The sequence below is a fragment of the Halyomorpha halys genome, unplaced genomic scaffold (genome assembly GCF_000696795.3).
Source record: "Halyomorpha halys isolate HHAL.00 unplaced genomic scaffold, Hhal_1.1 Scaffold678.1, whole genome shotgun sequence".
Lineage (NCBI taxonomy): Eukaryota > Metazoa > Arthropoda > Insecta > Hemiptera > Pentatomidae > Halyomorpha > Halyomorpha halys.
The window spans coordinates 545,962-571,873 of record NW_027112940.1 but is presented as its reverse complement, the minus strand read 5'-3'; the positions used below and the strand labels follow the sequence as shown (position 1 = coordinate 571,873).

The 25,912-nt window shown below is 28.5% G+C and overlaps 1 protein-coding gene across 7 annotated transcripts; it reads right to left on the bottom strand.

Moving 5' to 3' along the window:
- Nucleotides 1-8,119: 8,119 nt before the first annotated feature.
- Nucleotides 8,120-23,171, bottom strand: MYPT-75D (Myosin phosphatase targeting subunit 75D). Of its 7 annotated transcripts, none has more exons than XM_067050600.1 (12): nucleotides 22,929-23,170; nucleotides 21,385-21,639; nucleotides 20,226-20,296; nucleotides 19,958-20,103; nucleotides 19,507-19,738; nucleotides 18,339-18,464; nucleotides 18,183-18,258; nucleotides 17,620-17,828; nucleotides 14,167-14,341; nucleotides 13,843-14,039; nucleotides 12,541-12,586; nucleotides 8,120-11,333 (listed from the first exon to the last, which is right to left on the bottom strand). In XM_067050600.1, exons 2-12 carry the CDS (start codon nucleotides 21,623-21,625, stop codon nucleotides 11,269-11,271), a joined length of 1,584 nt encoding a protein of 527 aa, XP_066906701.1. In that variant the 5' UTR covers nucleotides 21,626-21,639; nucleotides 22,929-23,170; the 3' UTR covers nucleotides 8,120-11,268. The 7 variants fall into 7 exon arrangements, 6 of the variants coding, with proteins under 6 accessions (XP_066906701.1, XP_066906704.1, XP_066906700.1 ...); XM_067050599.1 differs by lacking the exon at nucleotides 8,120-11,333 and adding an exon at nucleotides 11,340-11,742; XM_067050603.1 differs by lacking the exon at nucleotides 13,843-14,039 and having other exon boundaries at nucleotides 22,929-23,169.
- Between the last annotated feature and the right edge of the window lie 2,741 nt (nucleotides 23,172-25,912).

Sequence of the window (25,912 nt, the reverse complement as noted above, 5' to 3'; positions counted from 1 at the left end):
TATAACCAACAATGGCCAGGAGTAAATCTGCTTTAATCTAATGCAAAGGTTTATCAATTGTGAGTGAACCCGGAGCAGCTCGTCGAATTGAGGCGTCACATCGGAAGGCTCTCCCATCCCGAGGCCACGCAGGGACTGCAATATATTCGACAACCGGTCACCGATCATCAACAACGGAATGATGAACTGAGCAAGAAACAAGTAGACGAGTGTATCACTAAGGTAGAAGACTGGGAAGAGCTTCATAATTTTGAACATGGGCAACGCGCAGAGGTCGGTGAGCAAGTTGGCCAAAACAAAGGAGAATCCGAATAGCAACCAAGCGATGTGATTGCTGGCCGGCTGCGGGGAGGGCAATGAGTAGATGGATTTCACCACCGGCACCAGTGGGTGGTTCCTCCTCAGGTTGAGGAGGATCAAGTTGCTGGCCAAAAAATTGTTGCCGACGATAGAGACAATGGATACAAACGTGGAAATTCTCTCATGCTTTGCCCCATCCTCAAAAACGACCAATATTGAAAGAGCAGTGATGACGGTTATGATCAATATGTCAGTTAAGGCTTTCCACCACGGCAATTTGTCCTCTGAGCAGTAGGGCTTGCCTAACCACCGCAGCCCACGAAAACCGTAAAAGAGCGACTTATCCGAGGCCATTGGGGGTAACAACTGTGTCAAGGAGTTGCTAAAGAAAAGAGGAGTAGGTCAATTGAAATAACAACAAAACGTAAACACGATTATGAGATGAGTTCAAACATTCAACCCCTCTCTCCACATATAGTCAATAAACATTAATTTAGGAATCATACGTATTAATATAATCCCTGCAGTAAAAATAGTTCAAAGGTGAATTTTTTTATTCTTTATGTATTTTTTTAATATAATTATTATTATAACTTACATTATCTCAAGGCCGAACACTTCTGGGATAATCTAATGTAAAAAAATATGTAAATATTTTTTAACTGAGGCATTATTATTTTTATTTTTTTTTTTTGTTACTTCATTTTGATGTGAGCGCCAGACGAAAATCTAAGAAAAAATGTATTCCAGTCAAATGGAAACCAGAAATGCGTTTCATTATTTCAACAAGCGATCGCTTCAAAGCGAACCGACCTACCAAAACATCATTAGAATCAGAATTACAGTAACTTCTTATAAAGCTACTAATTATTTGAAATCTAAACAGTTTGGTAGTTTGACTCGGACAAACTATTGATTACAATGAATACATTAAATAAATGTTTATTTCGTGGATACAGAGCGAAATACTCAAACTAAACTACTGTTTTTTCTAAACCCCATGGGTGTGTGGGGTTGAGGCCAAGACGGGAAAAACGGGTAGAGGGGAAGCTTTTTACCTGAATTGGGAAAGCAAGAAGAAGGGGCTGAGATTGGATATTTTAGATAAAAGGTAGTGTTGTGTGTTAGTCTATAAGTTATAATACGACAAGGCATATTGTTCGCCTTAATACTCCCTACCCATGTAAATAATCAATCAAAATGTATATAAGACGCATTAAGAGGAAGAATAAAACAGTGTTATCTCAGTAGTCTTGCGTATTGTTACTCTGCCCAATTTTCTACTTTTTTTTAGTATTTCTCTTCCGACAACGCATAAGTTTTATATATAAACAAAAAGAAAATCTTATTCAAGTTGGATTTAAATAAATCGTAATTATGTGTATTTTGTTTTTAATTGATTTGAAATTATTTTAAAACCATTTTAAATCACTAATTGTTCACAAAAAAGAAAGAAAAGAAAAGCTATCTGTTAAAAAGCAAAACGTCGGGAAACAGACGACAGTTTGTTGATCCTAAGGTGACTGACTACTTACACAAGTTTTAGTGAAGGAACTTAAAAAGTTTTACTAAAGAAGAGATTAATAATTAAAATTCATGCCTCCTTTTTAATTACAGTTAGAATTTTAACAGCTTTATGATCACACCTTATGATGGGTCCGTTCCATATGAGTTCTACTAGAAATATTTGGAGGTGAGGGGCCTCCTCATGTTGATTGAGCAGAGAAGAGAAAATAAAACAGTTATTAATTATAGACGAAATATAAAAATAATTAATAAAAAACTGTCAAAGTCGAGAAAATAGTAGGGGAGGGAGCAGGGGGTGCAAGAGAAGAAAGGATTTATAGGGTAATGTTTACAGGATTTTTGGAACCTTTCCTGCCATGCTTTTCCTCAGTCTTTTTTTTTTAACCCTCTAAGAACTGAAAAAATATTAAATTATTAGGCATAATTCAGATTGGATATTACCTTTTTCGACCATTAGGACTTGAAGGTATACGGTGAAATTCCTACCCGATGTTTTGATATGCCCGTTCCATATGAATTCTACTAGAAATATTTAGAGATGAGTATCCACTAGCGTAAGCCAACCAAGTTACAACCTTCATTGGACCCCTCACCTAACATTATAATGCCAAAAGGCAATCCAAGGTATCATTAATACCCAGATATACATATAGCATACCTCCTATATGTATGTACCAAATATTCAATAACATCATTACAGGAGGGTATGAAAAAAAAAAAAAAAATTAGAGGTGAGTGGCTTCGTATTCGTACAGAAGAGAAAACTAAAACAATTAATAATTATAGACGAAATATAATAGAAAAAAATAAAAAAACAGTCACAAGTCAAAAAGAGGAGGGGAAGGAGGGTGCAAGGGAAGCAAGGAACTTGTCTTTTCTTTTTTTTCTTTTATGAAGAAACTTGTTCCCAAGTTTTTCTTAGTCACTTCTCTGGGCTATTACACGCCACGGTGAGATGCTACATATAACACGTTAGGCTTTTGTAGATCAGTACATTTTATTGCAGTCCATATTGATTCTAATAATACATTTATGAATATTACAATACTTGAAATTGTTACTCATTTGTACTATTAAAGTAATTACAAGATATAAAACATACATCAAAATACAGTGAATATGTCAAAACCGTAGTGGTTCACGTTTTGACAGCTAGATCGCGCCATGTGGCTCATAACAGTTATAGCTGTAACTAGAGCGATGTCCAGTAAATAGTAGGAGGATCCCTATACGACCATTTTCTTTTAAACGCTTTTAAAAAAACTCTTCTATTCTGAATTTACATAAGAAATTGATGTAGAATATGTTAAAGAGGTTATTTTTCTATAAAACGGGACAAGTAAATTAAATGTGTGAAAAAAAAGAACTACACTTACTGTCTAATCGTTTGGTTCCAATCTAACAACGGGACTATCGATTATTTGATTGTATCTGCTATTCGAACCCTGTTCGTATCCAAAGGTCCAAGTGTGTATGTCTCGGATTTGTTTATATCTTTTTCTTCAGATTTAAATTTTATTTTTTCTCAACATGAGGAACAGTTCGTCCATAAAACTCATGAAACCAATCTGGATGACGTTGAGAGCTCTAGGTGCACTACCCCTCGACGAAAAGTTTCAATCGCCAAGAAGACTAATTCTCTGGTCGGCAGCTGTAAACATTTGTTTAATACTGTCAAATGTTTACCAAATGAACATCAGCACTATCCAAAAACTGACCACAACTTTTCTATTCCACAACATACGAATGGTGATCTTGAGCAGTGTTATCTGTATAAACCTTTATCGATATTACACGAAAAATCAACTCTTGCATGAATGTCTACAGGATATTTGGAAGACAGAAACGATGTTGTCAACGCGTGAAGTATGCGTTTCATACAATCGCTCTTCATTTTACAAAACATGGGTTTTCTTCGTTGCATTTTTAACATCGAAGATTTTGGTGTATTGTGTTTTTATGCAGCTCTATGAAAACCATGTGCTCTACAAGTACCTCTTGATGTTTGTTTCAATATTTCTATGCCTACTGATAGAATTCCACTTTCTAATGCTGGTTTCGATCGTTGGCGCACTCTTAGAAGCAGTAGTAACTTCTATAAATACTAATATAAGCAAAAAACAATTGGAGGCTCTAATTCAAGTATTGTGTACCATCTGCGATTTGGCTGACAACATCAATTCATTTTTCTCCTTACAGAATTTATTGATAATAACCTATTTCTATATATCATTCATCGATTTTAGTGGAGACCTAATAGCGACATACGAAAAAGGAATCGAGAATACTGAATACTCAATTGAAAAACACATAGTGAAATACACAGGACTAGTGTTTGCAATATTATTCTCATTTTCTAATCTCTACATGATAGCAGAATATTGTGCAAACACTAAAAATAAGGTAAAATCCTCCAAAGTTCATTTTTTAAAAAAATTTTTGCTGGATTTGATTAAACATAGATCTGAAATAGTGAAAACAAATATTATTTTAAATGTTTTAGGATCAGTAATTGCTGATCTGTTTCTTGTACTTGTATTACGTAATGGAATTCTTGTAACAGTAGTTAAACGGTGTAAATATTCTAACATACTAGTACAAGAGCCCAAGAGGAGAAAAAAAGGCAGTTATTTCACCCCAATTTTTGATTACTTTAATGAAAACTATGTATTATTACTAGTCAAAATTGATGAGTCTGCCAAGTATAGGTTGAGGGAATAAAAAATGGCGGCTGTTTCAAAACCTTAAAAATAATTATTTTTTTATTCGCAGCTCTTTATTTTTAAAACTACCAAGAACACTAGAAAATCTAAGAAAACATAATTTAAAGAAGAGTAAATTTGCTTAACTGTAAACCCTAATAGAGCTTCCATTTACCTTCAATAGTTCTCGAGATATAGCTTTTTAAAAAGCAACATTTCATAAAAATGTACTGAAAGTTAATTTATTTTGAGAAATTTATATCTCAGGAACTAAATGACGTACAGATATCTATTAGCACTCAAATTAAAGCTCGTTCAATGTACTATAAAGTAGTTTATGACCTTTACCTTCGTAGGAGTAGTAGTTTTCATAATATTTGCAAGGAATAAATTTATTTATAGTTGTTCGGACAATAGGTTTGATTTCAGAAGAAAGAAAGTTCATGTCTATCTGCTCTCAAATTAAAGCTAGTTAAATTTACTATAAAATAGTTAACGTTTATCTTTGTAGGAGTTGTAGTTTTTATGATATTTGACAAAATAAACTCACAAAATGTTAACTTCTAGACGTTCTTATAAAATATTTGATTTTTGAAAAAATATACATCTAGACCTATAAGACGCACATATGTCTGCCAGCACTCAAGATAAAGGAAATTTAACTTACTATAAAGTAGTTTATTACACTTATCTTCGTAGGGGTAGTGGTTTTTATGATGTTTACATATGAAAACAGATTTCGAAATTGAATATTTGTCCGAACAACTATAACTAAATTTATTTTGGCAGTTATTATGAAAACTAATACTCCTACGAAGGTAAAGGTCATAAACTACTTTATAGTACATTGAACGAGCTTTAATTTGAGTGCTAATAGACATCTGTTTGTCACATAGTGCCTGAGATATAGATTTTTCAAAATTAATTCACTAACTACTAATCTTTCAGTACACTTTTATGAAATGTTTCTTTTTAAAAAGCTATATCTCGAGAACTATTGAACGTAAAAATAGCTCTATTAGGGCTTACATTTTAGCAAATTTACTCTACTTTAAATGACGTTCTCTTAGATTTTCTATTGTACTTGGTAGTTTTAAAGGTATAGAGCTCCGATAAAAAATTAATTATTTTTAACGTTTTGAAATTCATTCCATCTTTTATTCCCCCAACCTATACTGACAGACTCTTCAATTTTGACTAGTAATTATACATAGTTTTCATTAAAGTAATCAAAAATTGAGGTGAAATAACTGCCTTTTTTCTCCATTTAGGCTCTTGTACTAGTATGTTAGAATATGTACTCCATTTAACTACTGTTACAAGAATTCCATTACATAATACAAGTACAAGAAACAGATCAGCAATTACTGACAAAATATAGTTCCCGAGGGAGCTTGGATTTTCCCTCTGCTGCAAACGTATTCAAGTGAATTCGTTTTCCAAGATGGAGTAGTATCCTATTTTTATTATTTATTTTGTTTTTGCAAAATACAATTTTCAAATAGTTTTGTTGTTTTGAAAGACGGTGTATTTAGAATACACAAAGCTTTCCAGCAATATATTGCTGATTACGTTTTACAATGTTACAATGAATTTTGCCAATTCACAACGATAACATATAGTAACATTTTATATACTTGGTATGTCTACTTAAGTCCCTTCTTAACCTTCATAACATTGAATATGTAACACTTTTGCTTAATTACAGGTACACAAAGTTAACCGTTCATTGTTTAAGGTGATACTGGAGAATGGGATCAAGAAAAACAATTTGTTCAGCGTAAGTAATTAAAGTATTTGGCCACAAAAATAAAAAATACCCAAAAAAGGTTAGGTAACTCTTTATTTTTTGATAAATTATTCTGTAAATATGAGGCATAGATATGGGAAAGGGCATGAAACCAAATTTGAAAACTTTTCAGGAAACCCAATAATATACATAATTCAAGTGATTGTTGTTTTTGTTAATAAACAATATCATAAATAAATTTGTGAAATATTAGTAAGAAATTCATATAAAAAATTTAGAAAATAAATAAAATACGATTAATCCTAGTTTGGAAGGGATATTGAAAATTATAACAATTAAAACATGTCATTTTAATTATTAAACAATATCAATATGTGAAAAATTTTAAGAACATTATATATAGTGTGCTTTAAAAGTTATTACAATTAATATTTGTTTGCAAAAAAAAAAATATTTTATATTAAATTAATAATTTTTTCACTTCTGGGAGGAGGGGGAGAGGGGACATTAGTAGAAGTCCTAGCAGGGTACTGATTCAAAGATAAAAAGAAACCTAGCACTGGAGCTAATGGTTATAGAATAATACTTTACTTATGAAAGTTGCAGTATATTTTCCCTCTACAAGTTTTAAGGAAAAACTTTTTCTCAACAGATTACGTAAACATAAATATTGAATAAAAAAACACATGAAATTTTTTTGGCCAACATAATGCACAGAGGGTAAGAAGTCAAAAACTTTTTTTTGCTATATCAATTGATCTTGATGAAGGTAATTCCCATATTCTTGCTCTATTTTTGGATTGGATAATTGTTACATCTCATGCATGATATAAAAAACAAGAAATATCATATTTCACAATAAAATAAAAGGAAATAAAAAAAAACAATCAACCTTATTATTTCATAGGAAAAAATGAGGTTACATTTTGAGGTAAATAGACAGATCAACTTCACTGCTTTCAGCATTTTTTCAATTGACTTCAGTATGGTTCACTCTGTAAGTTATGCTAAAATATATTATTCATAGATGCATTTATTATTTATTACTTTCACTCCAAATTTAAACAAACAAGAAAGGAATTGCCTCAGGCTTCCATAATAAGCCCTCTATTTTTTATAGAAATGATTTAAACTTAAAATTAATTTAATCATGTAAGCTAGAAGGAGCAATTGCAAAGTGCTTGAGGCTTATAAACAGAGAACCTTGGCCTGCTGCATTTTACATTATTTTAAGTTAATTTTTCCTAATAAAGTAATTTTAAATTAATTTTTCATAATGGCTTCAACACTTCATGGTAAAATAGCACTTGTTTTAGTTTATGACATAAACATATTTTAGTAATATAAGAAACGTAATTATATACAAATCAAACTATTTTCATTACATCTTCAATTTACTTTTTAGGTACTATTTTCATGTTCTGTAATACTGACAATAATATTCCAAAAAAACTGAAATCTATTTATATATGGATATAATGCGTACCAGTGGAATATTGTGATTCAAAATGAGATAGGAAAATTTATACCTACCACTAGAGATTTTTTTTCCCTTATAAATTGATCACTTTTCTTTATAGAACTAAATTTTCAAATATAATATATCTATAATGAACCTACCATCTTTTCCCTTCTGAGACAAAATATTTAATTATATTTTTATAATTAAGATTTAACTTTATTTTGTTATGTTCAAATGATTGTTTTATTTAAAAATGAGAGACCTTTATCACTTATCTCAAGCTTTCTTTTTGAAATATATTTTATACACTTTTTGTTAATTCTGGAAAATAATTGGATATAAGAAGGTTTTAGTGGTGTATATAAATAATTCATACAATCCCAATCTATAAACTTTATTTTAAATATTTTTATAAGAAAAAATTGAAGAGAAGAAAAGAAACAAGATGTTTAATAAAGAAATATTAAATATAACAAAAAATAGAAATTAAAAGAAACAATTAAAGAAACCTAATACCTTTTCCTTTTGATTTTAATATACAATTTATCCTTATTTAAATATAATAGATAAAACTTAATAACCTAATTAAGTACACCTTTAAAGTTAATACTTTACATATTTAGATGTACTAATAAATGCAACAATGTACGATATTTAAGCCTAACTAGCTAACTATAAAGTTTTTCCTTAGCATTTTTAAACTAAAAGACAAAGATGTATTTATTATCTAAGTAAAATTCTAGAAGTCTAATCACAGATAATTAGGCCTGTAAATATTAAGATATATTGCAAACCGATCTATACCATGTAAAATGGTATCTGTTCAAAAATAAATATATGTATATATCTAATATAATTTTTCCCATAAATGGGTTATATATATATCTAAATAAATCATAACTTTTGTTCGGTAAGGTTTAACAAGGAAAAATATTCATATGTGTAATTATAACACTAACAATCTAATAATACTATATATAAATATCAATCTAATTACACTAATGATCGATATTACAAACCCCTGTTTACAAAAATACCTAAAAGGTTCATAAATCTAGCATTTAATGGCTGCAGAAGTGCTAATATAGAATTTAAATTCATATGACGGAACTTCAATAATAAACTTATTTTTCAATGGGTTTTCGTAATATTTAATTTATAATAGACATTAAAAGACCTTTTGCTTCAAATTCAAATAACATGATTGAACATTAGAAAAAAAAAAATGTAAAATAAGAAATGTTTCATATGTATTAAATAATTTCATAATAATCTAATGAGAAACTGCTATGAAAGTTATACTAGTTACATTATAATTAGCTTGTAAAGTTCTGAAACCGTGGGCTAATGGAACCTAAGAGAGTAGCATTATTTTATTATAAATAAATAATAATACTCAAAATAAGAAATTAAGTAATAAATTATAGTAATAGAATAAACTTTATTACAATGATATCACATAATAAATTAAATCGGTTAACTTTGACAGATTAAGTAACATTTAATGTTAAAAAGGTTCCCAAACTAGTTTATTTTATATGAGCTAAACAAATAATATTTACAATTATAAAGAAACTAAAACACCAACACCGATTTATACTAAAATACTACATAAATAATCAAAATGAGTATCACAAAACAGTGAAAAGACTAATACATTTTTTTTTTTTTAACAAACACCATTATTACACTAAATTTTAGGAAAAGAATCTCCCTTTACCAATCTAAAAATTAAAGGTGGTGTTTCTTAACACACAATCAGTGGAAGACAGTTAATTGCTACAACTGACAACATTGGTGTTACATTGCAATATAAACTAGCCAAAAAAAAAAAAGTGACAGAAAAGGTAAATAATTTAAATAAAATTCAGTCTTAAAATTGCATTTTACATAATTGTTCATCATAAAACCCAAAAAATGATAACTATAGCAGATATTTCTCTTTTGAAAAATCACAGTTTCACAACCACTTTTAAAAGTATTAAGAAAATACTGTATAATATAACAATAAATGATTTTCAAAATCAATAAGAAATTTTATATTTACAAGTATATACCTCATTAATACACTTAGTGTACACGCTGCACTAATTTCACATAATGCTTATAATTTATTTCTACAATAATAGATTTATTTTTATCTAAGACTGGAATGCTTGGCAAGGAATTAGTTTTTAAAGGACACAAACAGTAATAATAATTATTTTTAATAAATTAAAATTCTTATCTAATAATACAGATTTTTTAAAAAATATAACAAACTTAATTTCTGTTTATCACAGTCTCATTCTTATAACAAACAAAATTATGGAAAAACACACCAGGTAATTAAGGACAATTTATAATTTTTTGTCATAAATAAACATATGAGTTATTCTTCACATTATCAAAAGTATTGTTCGTAAAATTGACATGTTTTCTTTCAAACAACCAAGCCACTATTATACCTATTTAAGCCATTTTTCAATAATCATCAACTTAAGGAACACATTCCTTATAATTAAATTGAAGGAAAAAATTTACGATGTTACAAAAAAAATTTCAGAGGTAATACTGTGAAACTGTATCACAGGAGAAACACAAGAGCATTAAAATGACAATTTAAATTATGGCAACAATAATACTTTAAAAAATGGCAATGATTCCTTAGCTGTTAAAGGATAACACCAGTAGGTCTATATCAGTTAATTTGATTAACCTAATCATGGAAAAACTTATAAGACCAATACTAAATGGATCAATCATACAGGAACTAATAAAGGATACAAACCGGGGAGGAGGGGAATTGGAACTTGTCCACATAACTAACATTAAAAAAAAATCTAGAAAAGATTAAGTCTAATGAACAGTCTTAAACGATTTAATTTAGTAACTTTAACATTTCTGTAATAATAAAATATCTTAACTTAATACCCAACTCCATATTAGAATTTCTGAAAGGCAGGAAAAAGAAAACCTTTGAAAACAAAAATTTACCCTACTTTATAAAAACCAATTTACAACTTAAACCCTTTATATTGAACTTATATAAAATCTAAAATATCTATACATTTATAGCGCATATATATTTTTTTAAATCAAGCATATACACGAGCATAATTGTAATTATATAAATCAGAAACAAAGATGTTACAAACTGAAAAATGATTGATTAACAATCCGTAGCAGCAATCATGTACTACCATCAGACAAGTTTGATATTCATTTTCAATTCTTCAGCAAATGCATTATCTCGGAAAAAAAAAATGACAGTACATGCCCAAAAGATATCAGAAGCTACTTATAATCCCCCCACAAAAATCACACGAATTCATTTTAATCTTTTTATATATATGCATTTTATTAATACTATAGGTATGCACACAGTGCAAGTAAAAAAAAAAACTGATATTAAACTTAATCAATCATATTGGAAACAAAGTTATATATACAGTTCGATCATTTCTTTGCTTTTTATAAATTTAGCTGTAAAATTTTAGTCTAAAATTAATTACAAAAATTTCAATATTTCAAAAGATAGATATTTTTTATAAGAAACCTTTCAGTATAATCTTGAAAAATACAACATAGAAGGTACAAATACGAAATAAGCCTGAAATTAAAATAACAATCATTTACTTGGTAAATTTATCAAAGAAGTCATGATAAAAACATTACATACTAAGTAGAAACTATAAAAAAAAAAACTAAAATAAGATGTCACCAACTCAATACAAATATGAAATATTTCAAAAATATATTACTTTGAATTGTTTGTGTTAGATTCAGGATAAACACATGTAATATAAAAAACCATAACAACTTTAACTAAACCATAACTAAAATTTATTTTTAACATGTTATAATATTATTAGTTGTTTTAGAGATTTTGACAGTTCAAAATTGTTTTTTTGATAAAAGATAAGATTTTTGACTTGTTACACTTTGGTATTGAGTTGCTGATAATATTGCACATAGAATGCACATATGTGAATGAAATTTCCTTGATTTATTTGTTTCATCTGAAAAAAACAAAACAAAAAACCCTAAGTAGTTAATATAAACAAAAAATGGAGGCAGTAAATTTTACTCAGTTCAACCAATTAAAAAATAACTGTTGTAATAATTTAACTAGGCATTGGCCAGCTCTTTCTTTCCAAGCCTTTAGGATTTCCTTAGACTCACGATAACTTATATTTATAAAATATATAAATTTACCAATAAGCTCAGGGTAATTTTAATGAAGGTTCCATTTGACATAAATAACTGAGTCCATTTTTGTTATTAATTTAAATATTAAACATACAGAATTCAGATTCACAGGCAGAAAGGAAGTTATATAAAAATAAAAAATTAGACCCAATTTTATTAAAATTCTGAAGTAGGCATATAAATTAGAGCCTAACACATTTTTCTCAGACTGTTTTAAATAATCAAAAAGTGATTAAAACTTTTCTTTTCATTATGTTGTACTTAAAATATATATGATTGAGAACCAACCAAGAGAACTATGTAAACCTTTGAAGTAGGTACAACCTCCAAGAGTAGATGGTCCCATAAATATTGAAACAATCAGGTACAATAACCTCACTCATTGGTAGCAATAGAGAAGATACCATTATTTAAGTACTATTCAGGCACACCAATTGTGTTTAATGCCTCAGTAAGCTGGTAATACTGTTACATTAGGAGTATAAACTTTTTTTCCCTTAACTTTTTTTTTTTTTTGTTTAAATTCTTAAATAATCCAAATTAATAAATAATAACAATAAAGGAAACAAATAACTCTTAGAAAAGAGTGCAGCACTTTCGAGTCTTACCATCTTCAATGAAATTTTCACTAGCTTCTCCGGAAAATCTCTTCACCTGTAATATCATGAATAAAAAAATAAATATACATACAAATAAATATGAATCAAATTTATTAATTAATTAATATATAACCAATTTATTGGTTTTGTTACATTTTGAAATACAAGTTTTCACCACTTTACCCACCAAGCATCTTGGAATATGAATTAATGTACTAAAAACCTAAAACGTTTTTTTCACTTGTGTTTGATTTTAAATCAACATGAATGAGTAATCTTACAAGCCAAGGTGGAGGAAGAGAGAAAAGTAAGAGCTTCAAGAAGCGACTGAACACTTCATTAGAAATATAAAATTGTATGCTGTATCACTGTTCATTATCAATAATCTAAATTAAACTAACCCTTCTAAACCATATTGTACACTTCTTTCGGCCTAATCCCATTTAATCAGTTGTTTTTTTCTAACAAGTTATCAAGAATTAGATGCTTTCCTTTTATGTACAATGCTTAATTTATTTCATTCCATAAAAATACAGCCCAAAACACTGTCTTACCAGCAATAGCCATATTATAATTAATTCTGATAATCCTCGAAGGCAAAGAATATCTGAATTGAATAATTATACTATTAGCTTACTTTATAAAGGCAAAAACTATAAAAAATTATTTATTTTGGAACTTCATGTTAATTCTCTAAAATATATTATTTTGACATTGAAATTCTTTATAATTGTTACGAAATCTAAAAAAAAAAAAAGAGATATTACATTTTAGCCAATCAAAAACTTCTGATTTTTACCAACATTTTCCAACAGACTAGACATTAAGTAAAAGTACACACAAGAAAATATGTTCTAAAATAATGTGCTTGTTCCAACTCTTTCTATATTGCAATCATATTTCTTAGAAAGAATATTAATGCGCTTTAAGTTAAATTACTTTACAGCGATAATGTTAATACTGAAATTTCTCTTTAACTAAGAGGTATTTTTTATTCTTAACAAAGATACAAATTAATGTAGTTAAATATTTTTCTAATCTGAACTGAATACCATGGTGGGCACTTTGAACCACTTCTGCTTTAGATGATCAATGCTTTCTTATGATTAAGATACTTACAAACTATAATTCAATGATAAAATCAGGACAATCACAAAACAATGAGCGAAGCACAATGAATGACAACATGCAATTGATTCAGAAGAAAAAATTCATTTAAATTTATATCTAGATAGAAACGTTATTTAATAATCAGGAAACTTAATAAATCTATTAAGAATTCTACTTTTTAAAAAAATATCGGAAAATTACCTGATTGAAGCCTTGTGGGGCATCAACTTCAGATATAGTAGCTTGAGAAACAACAGATGATATGTCAGGACTGGTTCTATTCTGCGCTCTCTGCTTTTTCAACTCTGCCAGAGTGCCAGCATTGATTGTAACGGACACATGTATGTTAATTTTACCGTTACTTTCAGTGGTATAGCTAGCTTCAGTTGGCACCTCAACTATACAAACAAAATGCTAAGGAACATTCAAACAGGTGCATACCAGCACAAACACAGCAACACATGCACAAGTTACAAGTTCCTGGAGACATTAAGTAGACAAGAATACATTATATAACTATCTTACCTACAGGAGAGGATGATTTAGACTCTGATGCTTGTATTATATTTGAGTCCTTCCCATCGGGTTCCTTCCTTCCACTCGAATCACCTTCATTTACAGCAACTATACTGTCAGCGCTATCCATATTTGTATCAGCAACCTTAGCTCCAAGGTCAGGGATGTCGATGGTGGGCAGAACCTAATAAATAAGTAATTTGTTTTAATTTATATAGTTTCAAATTATATTTTAATTAACAACATAAGCTGGTGTGTGTGTGTGTATATATACACATAATGATTTCATAAGCTCAACTTAAGAGCATACCTTAAAAAATATGCCTTTAACAAATGTTTTGTTAATAGATAAATCTAACGTGTATTTGCTTATGTTGTGATACCAAGTAACAAAAAAAAAAAAAAATCAACAAACAACTGGCTCAACGACTTTACGTATCGCAACTAGAGTGAGTTACCCACCTACCTCAGTCAAAATGAAAAGTTAGATACATAGAACTGATAGATAACAGAATGTGCTTATTATTCAATGTGTCAAACAAAGAATATAGCATCATCCCTTATATGAAAATAACGACTCTACCTGCTCAGTTCTGGTAGAAATTTTTTTTCCCCTTTATTTGACAGATCTATAACAGCAAACTTAGCCTTCTTGAGTAAACTATTACGTTCCTAAAGTGGAACAAATTTAACCCACTATCCTGTGAAAAGTTAAGTCTATATTCATTATATTAAATGCTAGAAGTTAAAACACTATTTCATAGTTATTAGGAGCACTGACCACTCCACCAGAAAGACTGCAAAATAATGTTTTTATAATATGCAAGATAATATGATTTTTTTTTTTAAATTGAAATAATCTCTCAATAGCAGTATAATTATTTATAGATAAAATTAAACAGATTTAATTTAGAATTAATAAAAGTAAGAATTAATTTTGAAGGATTTGGAGTTAAATGTAAACTATTATTTGTACTTCTTTTAATAACACATCTTGTATCTCAAATAGATCTAACTCAATAAGCAATATTATTTAATACTTTAAGTGATTGAAAGTAATATTTTCCAACAAAATGTCAACAAAAAAAATTATAATAGATTAGCTACTTTATTGCAATCCTCATCTGGCAGCATATAATTAATATTCTGTTTATAAATGTATATACATTTTAATACAAAATACTTAAATATCACCTGATCATGTTGCTGCTGCATAGCTTTATTCATTTAAGTGAACTACTGTTGGTACTTAAGTTACTGATGTGAAACAAGTAATATCTATAAATAGAATAAGGCATCTAGATAAACATAATGACACACGTAATCATTGTTTGTATTCATTACAGCAATAACATGATTAATGATTTCTGAGCTGACTCAAAGTAAGAAATAGATAATTTTATATTTTATTTTTAGCAGCTTATAAAAGGCAATCACTTTTTTTTTTTTAATCAATCAGTTTTATTTATTTAGACAGAACAGTCAACATTTCAATTTAAGGTAGCTTTCTAAGGAGATAAAACTATAGAGAAAATATTAAAGTATTGTACATAGGTATATCAAAGAACTGAATTTATTCACCTTATGCTGTTTCAGTTATTATTTTTTATTAACAGGTTATTTTTATTTATTGGATTGATTTCACTTCACAAGAAAATAAGGGTTAAAATTTTAAATAATATTACTAACTTTTGAAATGAATCAGAACTTGCTTACATAGATTAATTCACTTATGTCTTTTGCAAACATAAGATGACTCAATCGTAAAGATCATTTCTTAACTACCAAAAGCTACTAATTCTAACATCAATGCAAAATTAATAATGGCTGTTTACTTTATTTATTTATTATCTAAGTGCTTGCAGTTGTGGCATATTAAACATGGCAGAGGAACAACATACTATTTAGTATTTACTTTCAAACAATAATAAACTACTTCTGCTACTTTACTTCCACAAAATTTTCTTTTTACTGATATATTATTAGTGTACATCTCCACCATCATCATAACAACCCTGATGAAAACCGCCAATGCGGGTTAAAACAATGGTCACTAATAATTAGCTAAAACATTTTTTTTTGTAACCACAACCCAGACCATCTCCTTCTAATTCACAAATAGTCAACCTTTGTGAATTAATTTTTCTTTAAATGTTGCAAATGTCTTAGACCCACTTACTAAGCCTTAAATATCTTAATCTAGCTAGAATAGGTTGGTAATCCCATCCTTCCTGCCTTAGAGCACATAAGGATATCAAACCAAAGTAAGCAAACAAATATTGCAAATAGATTATAATCACAAACTATAAATTTTCTTTTTTAGTATCATCTTAAAATTATTGTAATAAAATAATTTAAATCATTATTATGTGAAGAACAAATAAAATAAAAATCACAATTCAAAATTTTAAATTTTGATGAGTAAACATGTAATATACATGCAATAATACAGCTTTGTGTCTTAGATAGGATGTGATGAATGTGACCATTTATATGATAAATTTAAAGTCCTCTAGGAAAAAAAAATTTTACCTTCGGGTAAAAAATTTTATGAATAGTACCATCAATAAAGCTAAAAATGACATCTATATATTGCATTGTCTACATATCCACATCAGTAAAATGAATGGATATGTTTGAAAACGAATCCTTGTGAGCCCTTCCCTTACCCTCCTTCCACTTCCTACCAGTCGTCGCCTGCAGTTAGTTTCATCTACTCTGATAACCCAACTTAATAATTTTTGTCCAAAATAGAATTGTGTGATAAACCATCAAGAAGTGATGGCCTGTTTAGTGGCATTAATAGTAGTTGTCTCAATGGTTAATGCATAGTATGCATTAACCATTGAGACAACAGAGCTTACTACTTAATTTTATATAAATATTTAATTATAATTAGAGTGAAATGAATGTACAGTGATTCACAATATGTAATAAGTATAACTTTTCTAGTTTTACAAAATAAATAAACTCCATCTATACTATATACATACTTCAATTACCATGTTGTAATATTTCCTATAAAACATATATTAACTGTTTTAAAGATATTGAATTCCATACAATATTTCTATCCCTTAAAATAGAGATCAATAAATATAAATGGGAACTTGTATATAATGGATTTTTAGCCTTCCATCCTACCAAGCATTGGTATAACTCAATAGTTATAATGAAATTTTTCAAAACTCCTTAATATTATAGCGAGGTTTCTTTGTAATCCCAAACATTATCTTCTATCTAACATAATAGTCTACTTTGACTGATACCCAAATAAATATTAACTTGATTATTCAATTTGATCCTCAGCCATAACATATTGTAAAAAAAATAACATCATAGACAAAATTTATTTATCTCCTTTAAATCCAAAGACAAATAAATGGAGTAGATAAATAACTGAAACTGCATCAAAGAATGTATTTATAAGTTTAATTAATAATAAAATTTGGTTTTACTAACTTGATGATGAACAAGCCTAAACCTAGCTTCTTGGGCAGCATCCCGTTTAGCAGTTAGTCCTCGCTCCCTAACACTGGTTCTCCTGACAGAACAAGCTCGAGAATTATTACTTTGAGTTCTTCTTACTCTTCTTCGTTCAAGCTTTTTTGACTCCTGTTCCGTCCTCAACTCGACAATCCTTTCCCTTAAGTCTGGATCTTCACAAATATCTAAGCCCAAATAATTTAAGTTAAAAAATGTGCAACAAAATAAATAATTACTGAATATTTGAACTTTACTTCACAAACACCAAAACATAAATTAATAAAAATATTACTTTTATTTAAATTACAAAGGTTATAAATAATTCATGCTATGTACAGAACCTAAAACCACTGAAAAATTACTTTAGGACATTTAAGATCAACAATATGCAATGAAATAAATAATTACTGAATATTTGAAATAAAATTGTTTTGTTTTCTAATAAACTAGGTAGATTTAGTTGTTAAGAATAAATGTAACAATCATTAATGAAAAAAGTTTCTATAGGAAGGGTACAATCAAGGTTGATAAGGACTTACCAGCTGGTGTTTCATCGTGTTTAGTTCTGGCATTGAGATCAGCTCCATTTTGTACTAATAATTCCAAAACTTCCAACTGGTCAAAGTTACACAATAAATTAATACAAAATAAAAATCTATAAAAAAAAAGTCATATAAAATAGAAAACAAACTCACATGACCCCAACAGGCAGCGGCATGTACAGGCTGCCAGTCATCAATGTCTTTCACATCAGTTGATACATGGTGATCAAGAAGGAACTCAACTACCCTTAGGTAACCATTTGCGGCAGCAACGTGCAACTAAAGAAAATAATAATTGTGTTCTAGATGAATATGAACCATCAGAGTAACCTTCACACATGTTAATTCAATTTTATTAAATTTATCTTAATTCTTTTCAACCAGAATACTTAAGAAAGTGTCATATAAAAATTATTTTCTTGAGAAAGAATTAATTTTAAGACAATTTGGGTGATAAAACTCTAAAACTATGGAAGAAAATATTTTCTGTACTTGAAAAATAAAAAATAAAATAAAATAGATGGATACAACATTTTGGTCAAATGTGTTTTCAAAAAGTTGGGAAGAAGTTCAGATTAATACATTTTAAGACAGTTTTTGATAATGCTGAGAAGTTAAATAAAAATGAAACCATTCATATCCAATCAAGAAATAATGAATATATGAAGTAACAGCTCTTATAACCAGTTTTAATTTACTAAAGTCATTGATAAATAGTGGATTGTAATTTGATTGACTATTTACTTAAAACTTCATCCTTGATGACTCTTAACTATTGGATAAATACCCTTGAAATACTAATTGTTTAGAAGCATGAAGGGCTAACAATTAGAGTGTAAAAATTGCTATAATGGGCTCACAATAATTGTTCTTTTTAATTTAAAAACTCTTTGTGAAAACTTATGCAGAAGTTAAAACAAAATCTTTGGTGAAGACATTGGATGATATATAAAATGTAATGAATCTGGGCCTTAGAGGCCTTAAGATATTAGTTCAAAAACAGAAAGAATTAATTACAACCTTTTTTTTTTTCATTATTCATTCACCATTTCAAAAATAATTTTTTTTTTTCATTAAAAAAAAGTCTAGAGGTTTAATATTTATTTTCTGTTTGGTAGAAGAGGAATTGTAAATTTGTCTCTTTTACTGATTTTTATTGTTCCATTTTTCAAAAAGATTATTAAGTGTTAAAATCGATTTCTTAAAGCCACTTTCTTAAATGAGTAGTTGAGTTTAAAATAGGTTTGGTAAAATTGTTTTGAAATAATTCAGAAAAATAATTCATTACAATAACTCAACATTGGGATGAAATGATACATACCGGAGTAGCACCCTGATCATCTAGTAATATTTCAAGATCACCCCCACGAGCTGCTTCATTTGCTAAATCGGCAAGCATTAAGTTTTCAGTCTCAGCTCTAGTCTCATCAATTAAGGCCTGGGTCACACCAGACCTTGCCATTTCACCTTCGATTTCTTCCAATGATGATTCATCTTCACAGATGTCATAGGCCATGTTTCCATCAGCATTTACTGCTAGTAAATCAGCACCGCTAAAAAAATAAAAAATCTTAGACAAATCTAAAATATTTTCATACAAAAAGTTACAAAATATACGATAAAATCTTTAAAAGACATTACATTTTATAGAAAAAGAAAATGGTAAGATGAGTAGATGCAAATATATTTTTTTATAATCATTAAATACTGATTTATGAGCTTCACTTAATTTTCCTTTACTCACAATAACAAATCAACACAAATTTACTAACTTTGCAATAAGATGTTTGACAAGATGTAAGTGACCACATGTAGCAGCTGCATGAAGTGGTGTCCAGCGTTCACTGTCCTCGGCATTCACATTAGCCCCAAACTCGAGCAATAGTTTCATCATTTCTTCATTGTCATCTATACAGCACTAGAAATGGATAATTAATAAGATTAAAACGACTGAGACCTTCTACTTGGCTTAATATGATAAAATTTAAAATGATTTTTCAAAACCATGCTATTTTTTAAACAAATAAGAATAAAATTAACCTGGTGTAAAGCTGTTAAACCATCCTCATTTGTGGAGTCTGGACTCACTCCTCTCATAAGTAACTTTCGAACTGAAAAAAAAAAAAAATTGTGAATTTCACAAATATTATTATTTTAGTAGATTATAATTATAAGAATAAGAAGTATTCGATTTTATCCAATTTCAGGGAATTCAACACTTTCATTAATTTTTACAAAAAACTAATAGATAGAAATAATTTTAAATCAGACTAAAATTTAATCTGTTACTATAATTGATCCACAAATCCATTAGAGTTTTATTCCACTCACGGACTTGATAAAAACAAATCGTGTAGTTTAGGTACTAAACTAGATATGTTTTTGATTAAGAATTTTTATTTTTCAGAACATTTTTAACTTTTCAGATGTGGATATGTAAACTTTCATTAAAAATCTCCTAAATTTGTTTTAAATTTAAAATTAAATGTTTTCTCATAAAAATATTTTTAAATGTTTAGATCTTCGATGATTCAAATATGTAATTATAAAATCAATTAATAGTTCTATATCAAGGTACTTTAAAGCAATTTTTTTAATCTTTTCAAAAGAAGGATAAAAGAGATAAATTAGAGAAAATAAAACGGTTTATTATTGTGTTTATTCAAACTGATATGTTGACAATGCCCTACATTTTAAACTTCTATTGTCAGATTGAGGTCAACTGCCATTGTCATTATAAATAAGGATATTTGGAATTTAAAGCAGATCTTTGCGTTTTGTTAAGGGTTAATTAATGTAAAATCATGACCACAATGGAATATAAATTATATAGGACATTATAACTGGAACTTTAATTGAAATAGAGCAAAAATTAATTTAAATGCCACTAAAATTATAAACTTTAACAAGAAAAAATACTTTCCAAACTATACACTTACTTTAAGTACAGTAAAAGTTTTATAACAGAATACTGTCAACATAGCGTAAGGAGTGAAAAATATCACATCAGTATTAAAGATAAATTTTCTGATATATAGCCAAAAAATGGATTCTATACAAAAAAAAAAATAATGTATCCAACTTTTTAACCCATTGTAGAATTGATTTGAGTGCATTTTTTTAATAGTGTTAATATTTTCTGATAAATAGCATAAACAACAAATATAACCACTATTGATAACAAACACGTTATACACACCTTCAGCTATATCATTCCTAGAGGCAGCCTCAAGAAGGATCACATTGTCGCTAAATCTGATTCCCGGTTTAGTGCTTTTTGGTTCTCTTGGCCTTTTTCTTAACCATTCTCTTTCTCGTTGAGCCCAGTTTTTCAACTGAACTCCTCGTCTCCTCCTTGCAAGCTGCAGCCGCTCAGCTGTACTCATGTGCTCTACCCGGCACATCTCTGACACCAACTCCACATGCTCCATCTCCTTCATTAGAGATGTGCCAACTACCACATTAAAAATTAAAATATCATAAGAATTATGAAACTAACAGTTCCTAAGAGAATAAATATTAAACTTGACTTTCAAGAAACAATAATTTAGTCCAACACTGAATTAGCATTTACATTCTGTACAAGTGGATATGTATGAATCAAATATAGTGGGGAGATATCGCTATCTGTAATTACAAGCTTAACATTCTTATACATTAGGTTATCGAATTTATGTGCTGCTTTCTTGTAAAGTTGAAATATTCAACAGCCACCTAATCACTGGTATTACATATATATCCTTTTAATTTAAACAATCTTTCTAGTACTTATTAGTTCTAGCTAATACTGTTTTAAAATAAAAACAAAACAAAAATTTTGATTAATATAATTTTAAATAATAAATTACTGGTGTAAATATTCAAACTTTAACTTTTTAATCAGGTAACAAGATTTTATTAAGATTTGTTTAGTTACAGTTAATTTTCTATTTAAAACAGTAGGCACCAAATTTGATAATACATTTATAAATGTAAATATAAAATTGTATATAAATAGTTGAAATAAAATAAATATTTTGTTTATTGTAAAAATTAAAAAAATATAGTTTGAATATTAGTATAATCAAGTTTTCTGATTTTTTAAGATAAACATGACTCTGTATTAATATAAATATAAATTTATGTCTTCAAAAATGTTGATTGATATACAAGGTAAATATGTGATTCAATAGATAAATAAAGTGAAGGCACTTAAAAAATTTTCACAAGAGATAACAGATAGTATCTAATAAATATGAACATACTATTTAATCAGGAATAAATTATCCAATTTAAATACAAATAAATAAATAAAAGTAACAGCTTTAAATAATGAGCTAATGCAAATAAAACAATATGATCAATATAGTTTTTCTTATCTCAATAACTTTAAAAAGAAAAAACTTACCATTAATTATTTTAATTTAAAATATAATAAATTTCTTGAAGATAAAGACATGAGCATTAGATGTAAAGAAATAATAAAAAATATATATGTTGAACAGTTAGTGTTTTAATATGCACTAAAAAATAAAATAAAGCATAACTGAAGGGTAAGGACTTGAAAATTGAGGTGAAAGAACAGAAGACAATAGCATTAATAAGGCCTGAGAATTTTCCAGCATTTATTCTCAGACATGTTCTGAGATAAATAAATGGAGAGAGGTTTTGATATACAACTTACTAACTAAGAAGCATTGTCAAAATCAAACATAAAAATAAGAAGCACTATAAAGAGTTAAAATTGGTTTAATAAAATCCTACCTGTTGATGTCTTCCTGGAATTGTTTTTTTACCTTCATATGTCAGTCAATAATATTGATTCAAGGCTATTTTTATGGTCGCCTGCTAGTGAAAAGCCCTCCATTTAAAATATTAAACACTAGTACATCACTAAACTATTTACACTTAAACTAAACTTATAACTAACTGAGGAAGTTGACAGTAAACTGAAGGTAACCGTCAACCGCCATATTCACTTTCAGACGTCAAGGGAAAGTTTTGTTTTCTTATGAGAAGGTTCTAAGTTTGGTTGTTTGAACCCGCCTAATTCAAATTTAAAATTCAAACATTTCGTAAGTTTAGTCCTTATTATAATGCCCAGTCAATTAATATCGTTTTTCACAACATATGAGGGGAAGGTTGAATTTCACATACTTCATAGGCACTAAAGAGACTTATTTGCAAGAAAGTTCTAATTCTTCCTCTTTAAGGATTATTCCCACACTTCTCCAAAGTTCCAAAAATGTTTGCCTTTATCAAATCACACTTGAGTCCTTAAATAGTAGTCCTGCAGAATTAAACTTCTGTTTTTTGTTATTGTTCCCAATAATATTTGCTATAAGTTGTTCTTGAAAGTGTATTTAATTAAAATTATGCCTATGCAGCTATAAACACACAGACTTGTAAATATTGTTTTATTTTAGAAAAATAACAATGATTCAGGGGTAGCAAAGAGAATTTAATTGAGACGCGGTAGTAAGAATTTGAAGTTTAGGAGCTTGCTGACTAGTTAGAAAGGCGGATATTCAAAAACAGTAGTAATAGCCCTGTAAAACTGAATTTACAAAAAGAATAATATTTCAAATGAACGACAGGAGCGCGGTAATGAGAATCATGAATGAACTCAGCTGAAGATGGCCCTTCCAAGCCAAGCAGTGACGGTTGGTAAGCAGCCGAGTCCGGTTTTACTGAATTATTATTATAGCGGAAACATTCGTCATTCTGTCCAAAATCGGCTGCTAAGTAATTAACAATGATTGGCGGTGGCACTGAGAAAGACTGCTAAGCGATAATGAGAATTTGAACTTTAAGAACATATTAGATATTATTTGAACTTCTGATAAAAAAAATCTGTTAAGATGCGCGTTAAAATCATCACTCTTTTCAAACCCGGCATCTTCTTTACGATAATCGATGAAAAAATTTTTCTTTAATAAATTTCTATTTATTGGTCATGTAAAAACAATATTATTACTATATCTTTGTGTTTCCATGGTTATAATGATCATTTAAACGTTATGACAATTATCATAACAACTATGCAAACATGAAAACCTTTGTATTATCTCCTTTACTTAATTATAAAACTCTTTCATATCTTTTTATTTACTCTTTGTTTATTACTGTGAATTATGAGAAATGGTTTATTATTTTAAATAAAATATACTTTAAAGAAAGCTTTTTTGAAAAATCGGCGTTTAAGCCTTTTTATACCATATTGATGAGGATAAAACTCAGCTATTATTGAATAGCACTTGAGTGTTTACTGATATAAGTTTAATCCAAATAGTTAAACTTGTTTTGAAGAAAATGGTAAAATTGAAGATATAAAGTGACACTTATATCATAAATTTTAGAGAGAAAAGTTATCATATACCAGACATGTAGGTACCTACCTTAAATATATAATTTTAGTTTCATGCTTTTCGACTCTGAGATATGCTGCACACAGACCATTTTGCAACAATGGTTATTTGGACTCATATGAATTTATTTCCTTGAAAACTATGATTCCAAATTTTTCATGATCGATTGCAATACTTTTTATGCTTCAAGTATGATATTTTTCATATAATTTTTGTATAAAATAATGAATTATGTATTAATATCACCATCATGAATAATTATTTGACCTATTATTAGGATTTCAGGAAAAAAAAATTAAATATTCTTCTTGATGATAGAAATATTAGAAATTTGATTTTTTGAAACTTTGATTTATTGAATTATTTGCTTAATTATTCATTTTGAATTTTTAGAATATTATTCAAAATTGTAAATAATGCCATGTAAATTAAATCTATAATATTAAATATAGCATTGAGCTTCTTTGTAGTTCTTATTGTTTAACTTAAAAATATAAATGTCATCATTAATTTTTTATGGGTTATTAGCTGTCCTTACTTACATTTGTTTTCATAGATTTGATATTTTTTGGATATGATATTTAACCATGTTTAAATAGATGAATTATATATTAGGTCTTAAAGCAGATATGGAAGTGTTCCAAAATTTGTCTCCTTTCCCTAATTTTCATCTCATCAGTCATGGTTCAGTGTCTCATATTTATGTACTGAACTTTAGTGGAAAGGAATAAATTAATTTTAGTAATAAGTTAGTTTGGTATTCTAGCTCCTGAGAATGAGGGTGTGTATGGAAGACATTAAAATTGGAAAATATTTTATGATTATTGATTGACCATGTGCAATTAATAAAAAGAAGATGGTACGACTGTGGTCAAAAATAACCCAAATGGTAAAAAAAAAAAATTTTTATTATGAACCAACATTGCGGCCCTCTTCAAAGGTTTTCTTAAGGATTTTCGGTATAATGGAAAAATGAAAGCCCTGATGAAACCCTGCAAAGAGGGAGAAAGGTTGGCTCATTATAAATAGTTTTTATATGAGTTGTTTTTGGGCCATCTTCTTTTTATTAAATTTAGAACATTCATGCCGTTTTTCAATTTCAGGGGCTTTATAATTGTTGCTCAATTTAATTATCTTAAAGTCTCCTCTTCCCGTTTTGAGCTAATATTTTAAAAGTGATATAGGACCGTCGCTCCCCGGGAGTCTTAGCGGAGCGGGTCCGGCGGGAAAGGATTGCCTTTTTTTGTATTAAGACCTTCTCTTGTGAGATTGTGACATGTCGTACATCGACCAACCTACCAGCTGTAATTGTCTGTTCAAAAAGTCAGATAAATCTCTCTCAGTCTCTCTCTCTCTCTCTCTCTCTCTCTCTCTCTCTAT

Excerpts from the sequence above, each read along its gene's own strand:
- MYPT-75D (XM_067050599.1), bottom strand. The coding sequence starts at position 21,625 with ATGAAGGAGATGGAGCATGTGGAGTTGGTGTCAGAGATGTGCCGGGTA. Across the intron at positions 17,829-18,182 it reads ACACGATGAAACACCAGCTG|ATATTTGTGAAGATCCAGAC; the intron begins GTAAGTCCTTAT and ends ATTTGGGCTTAG. Across the intron at positions 14,342-17,619 it reads TTAGGCTTGTTCATCATCAA|GTTCTGCCCACCATCGACAT; the intron begins GTTAGTAAAACC and ends CTTATTTATTAG.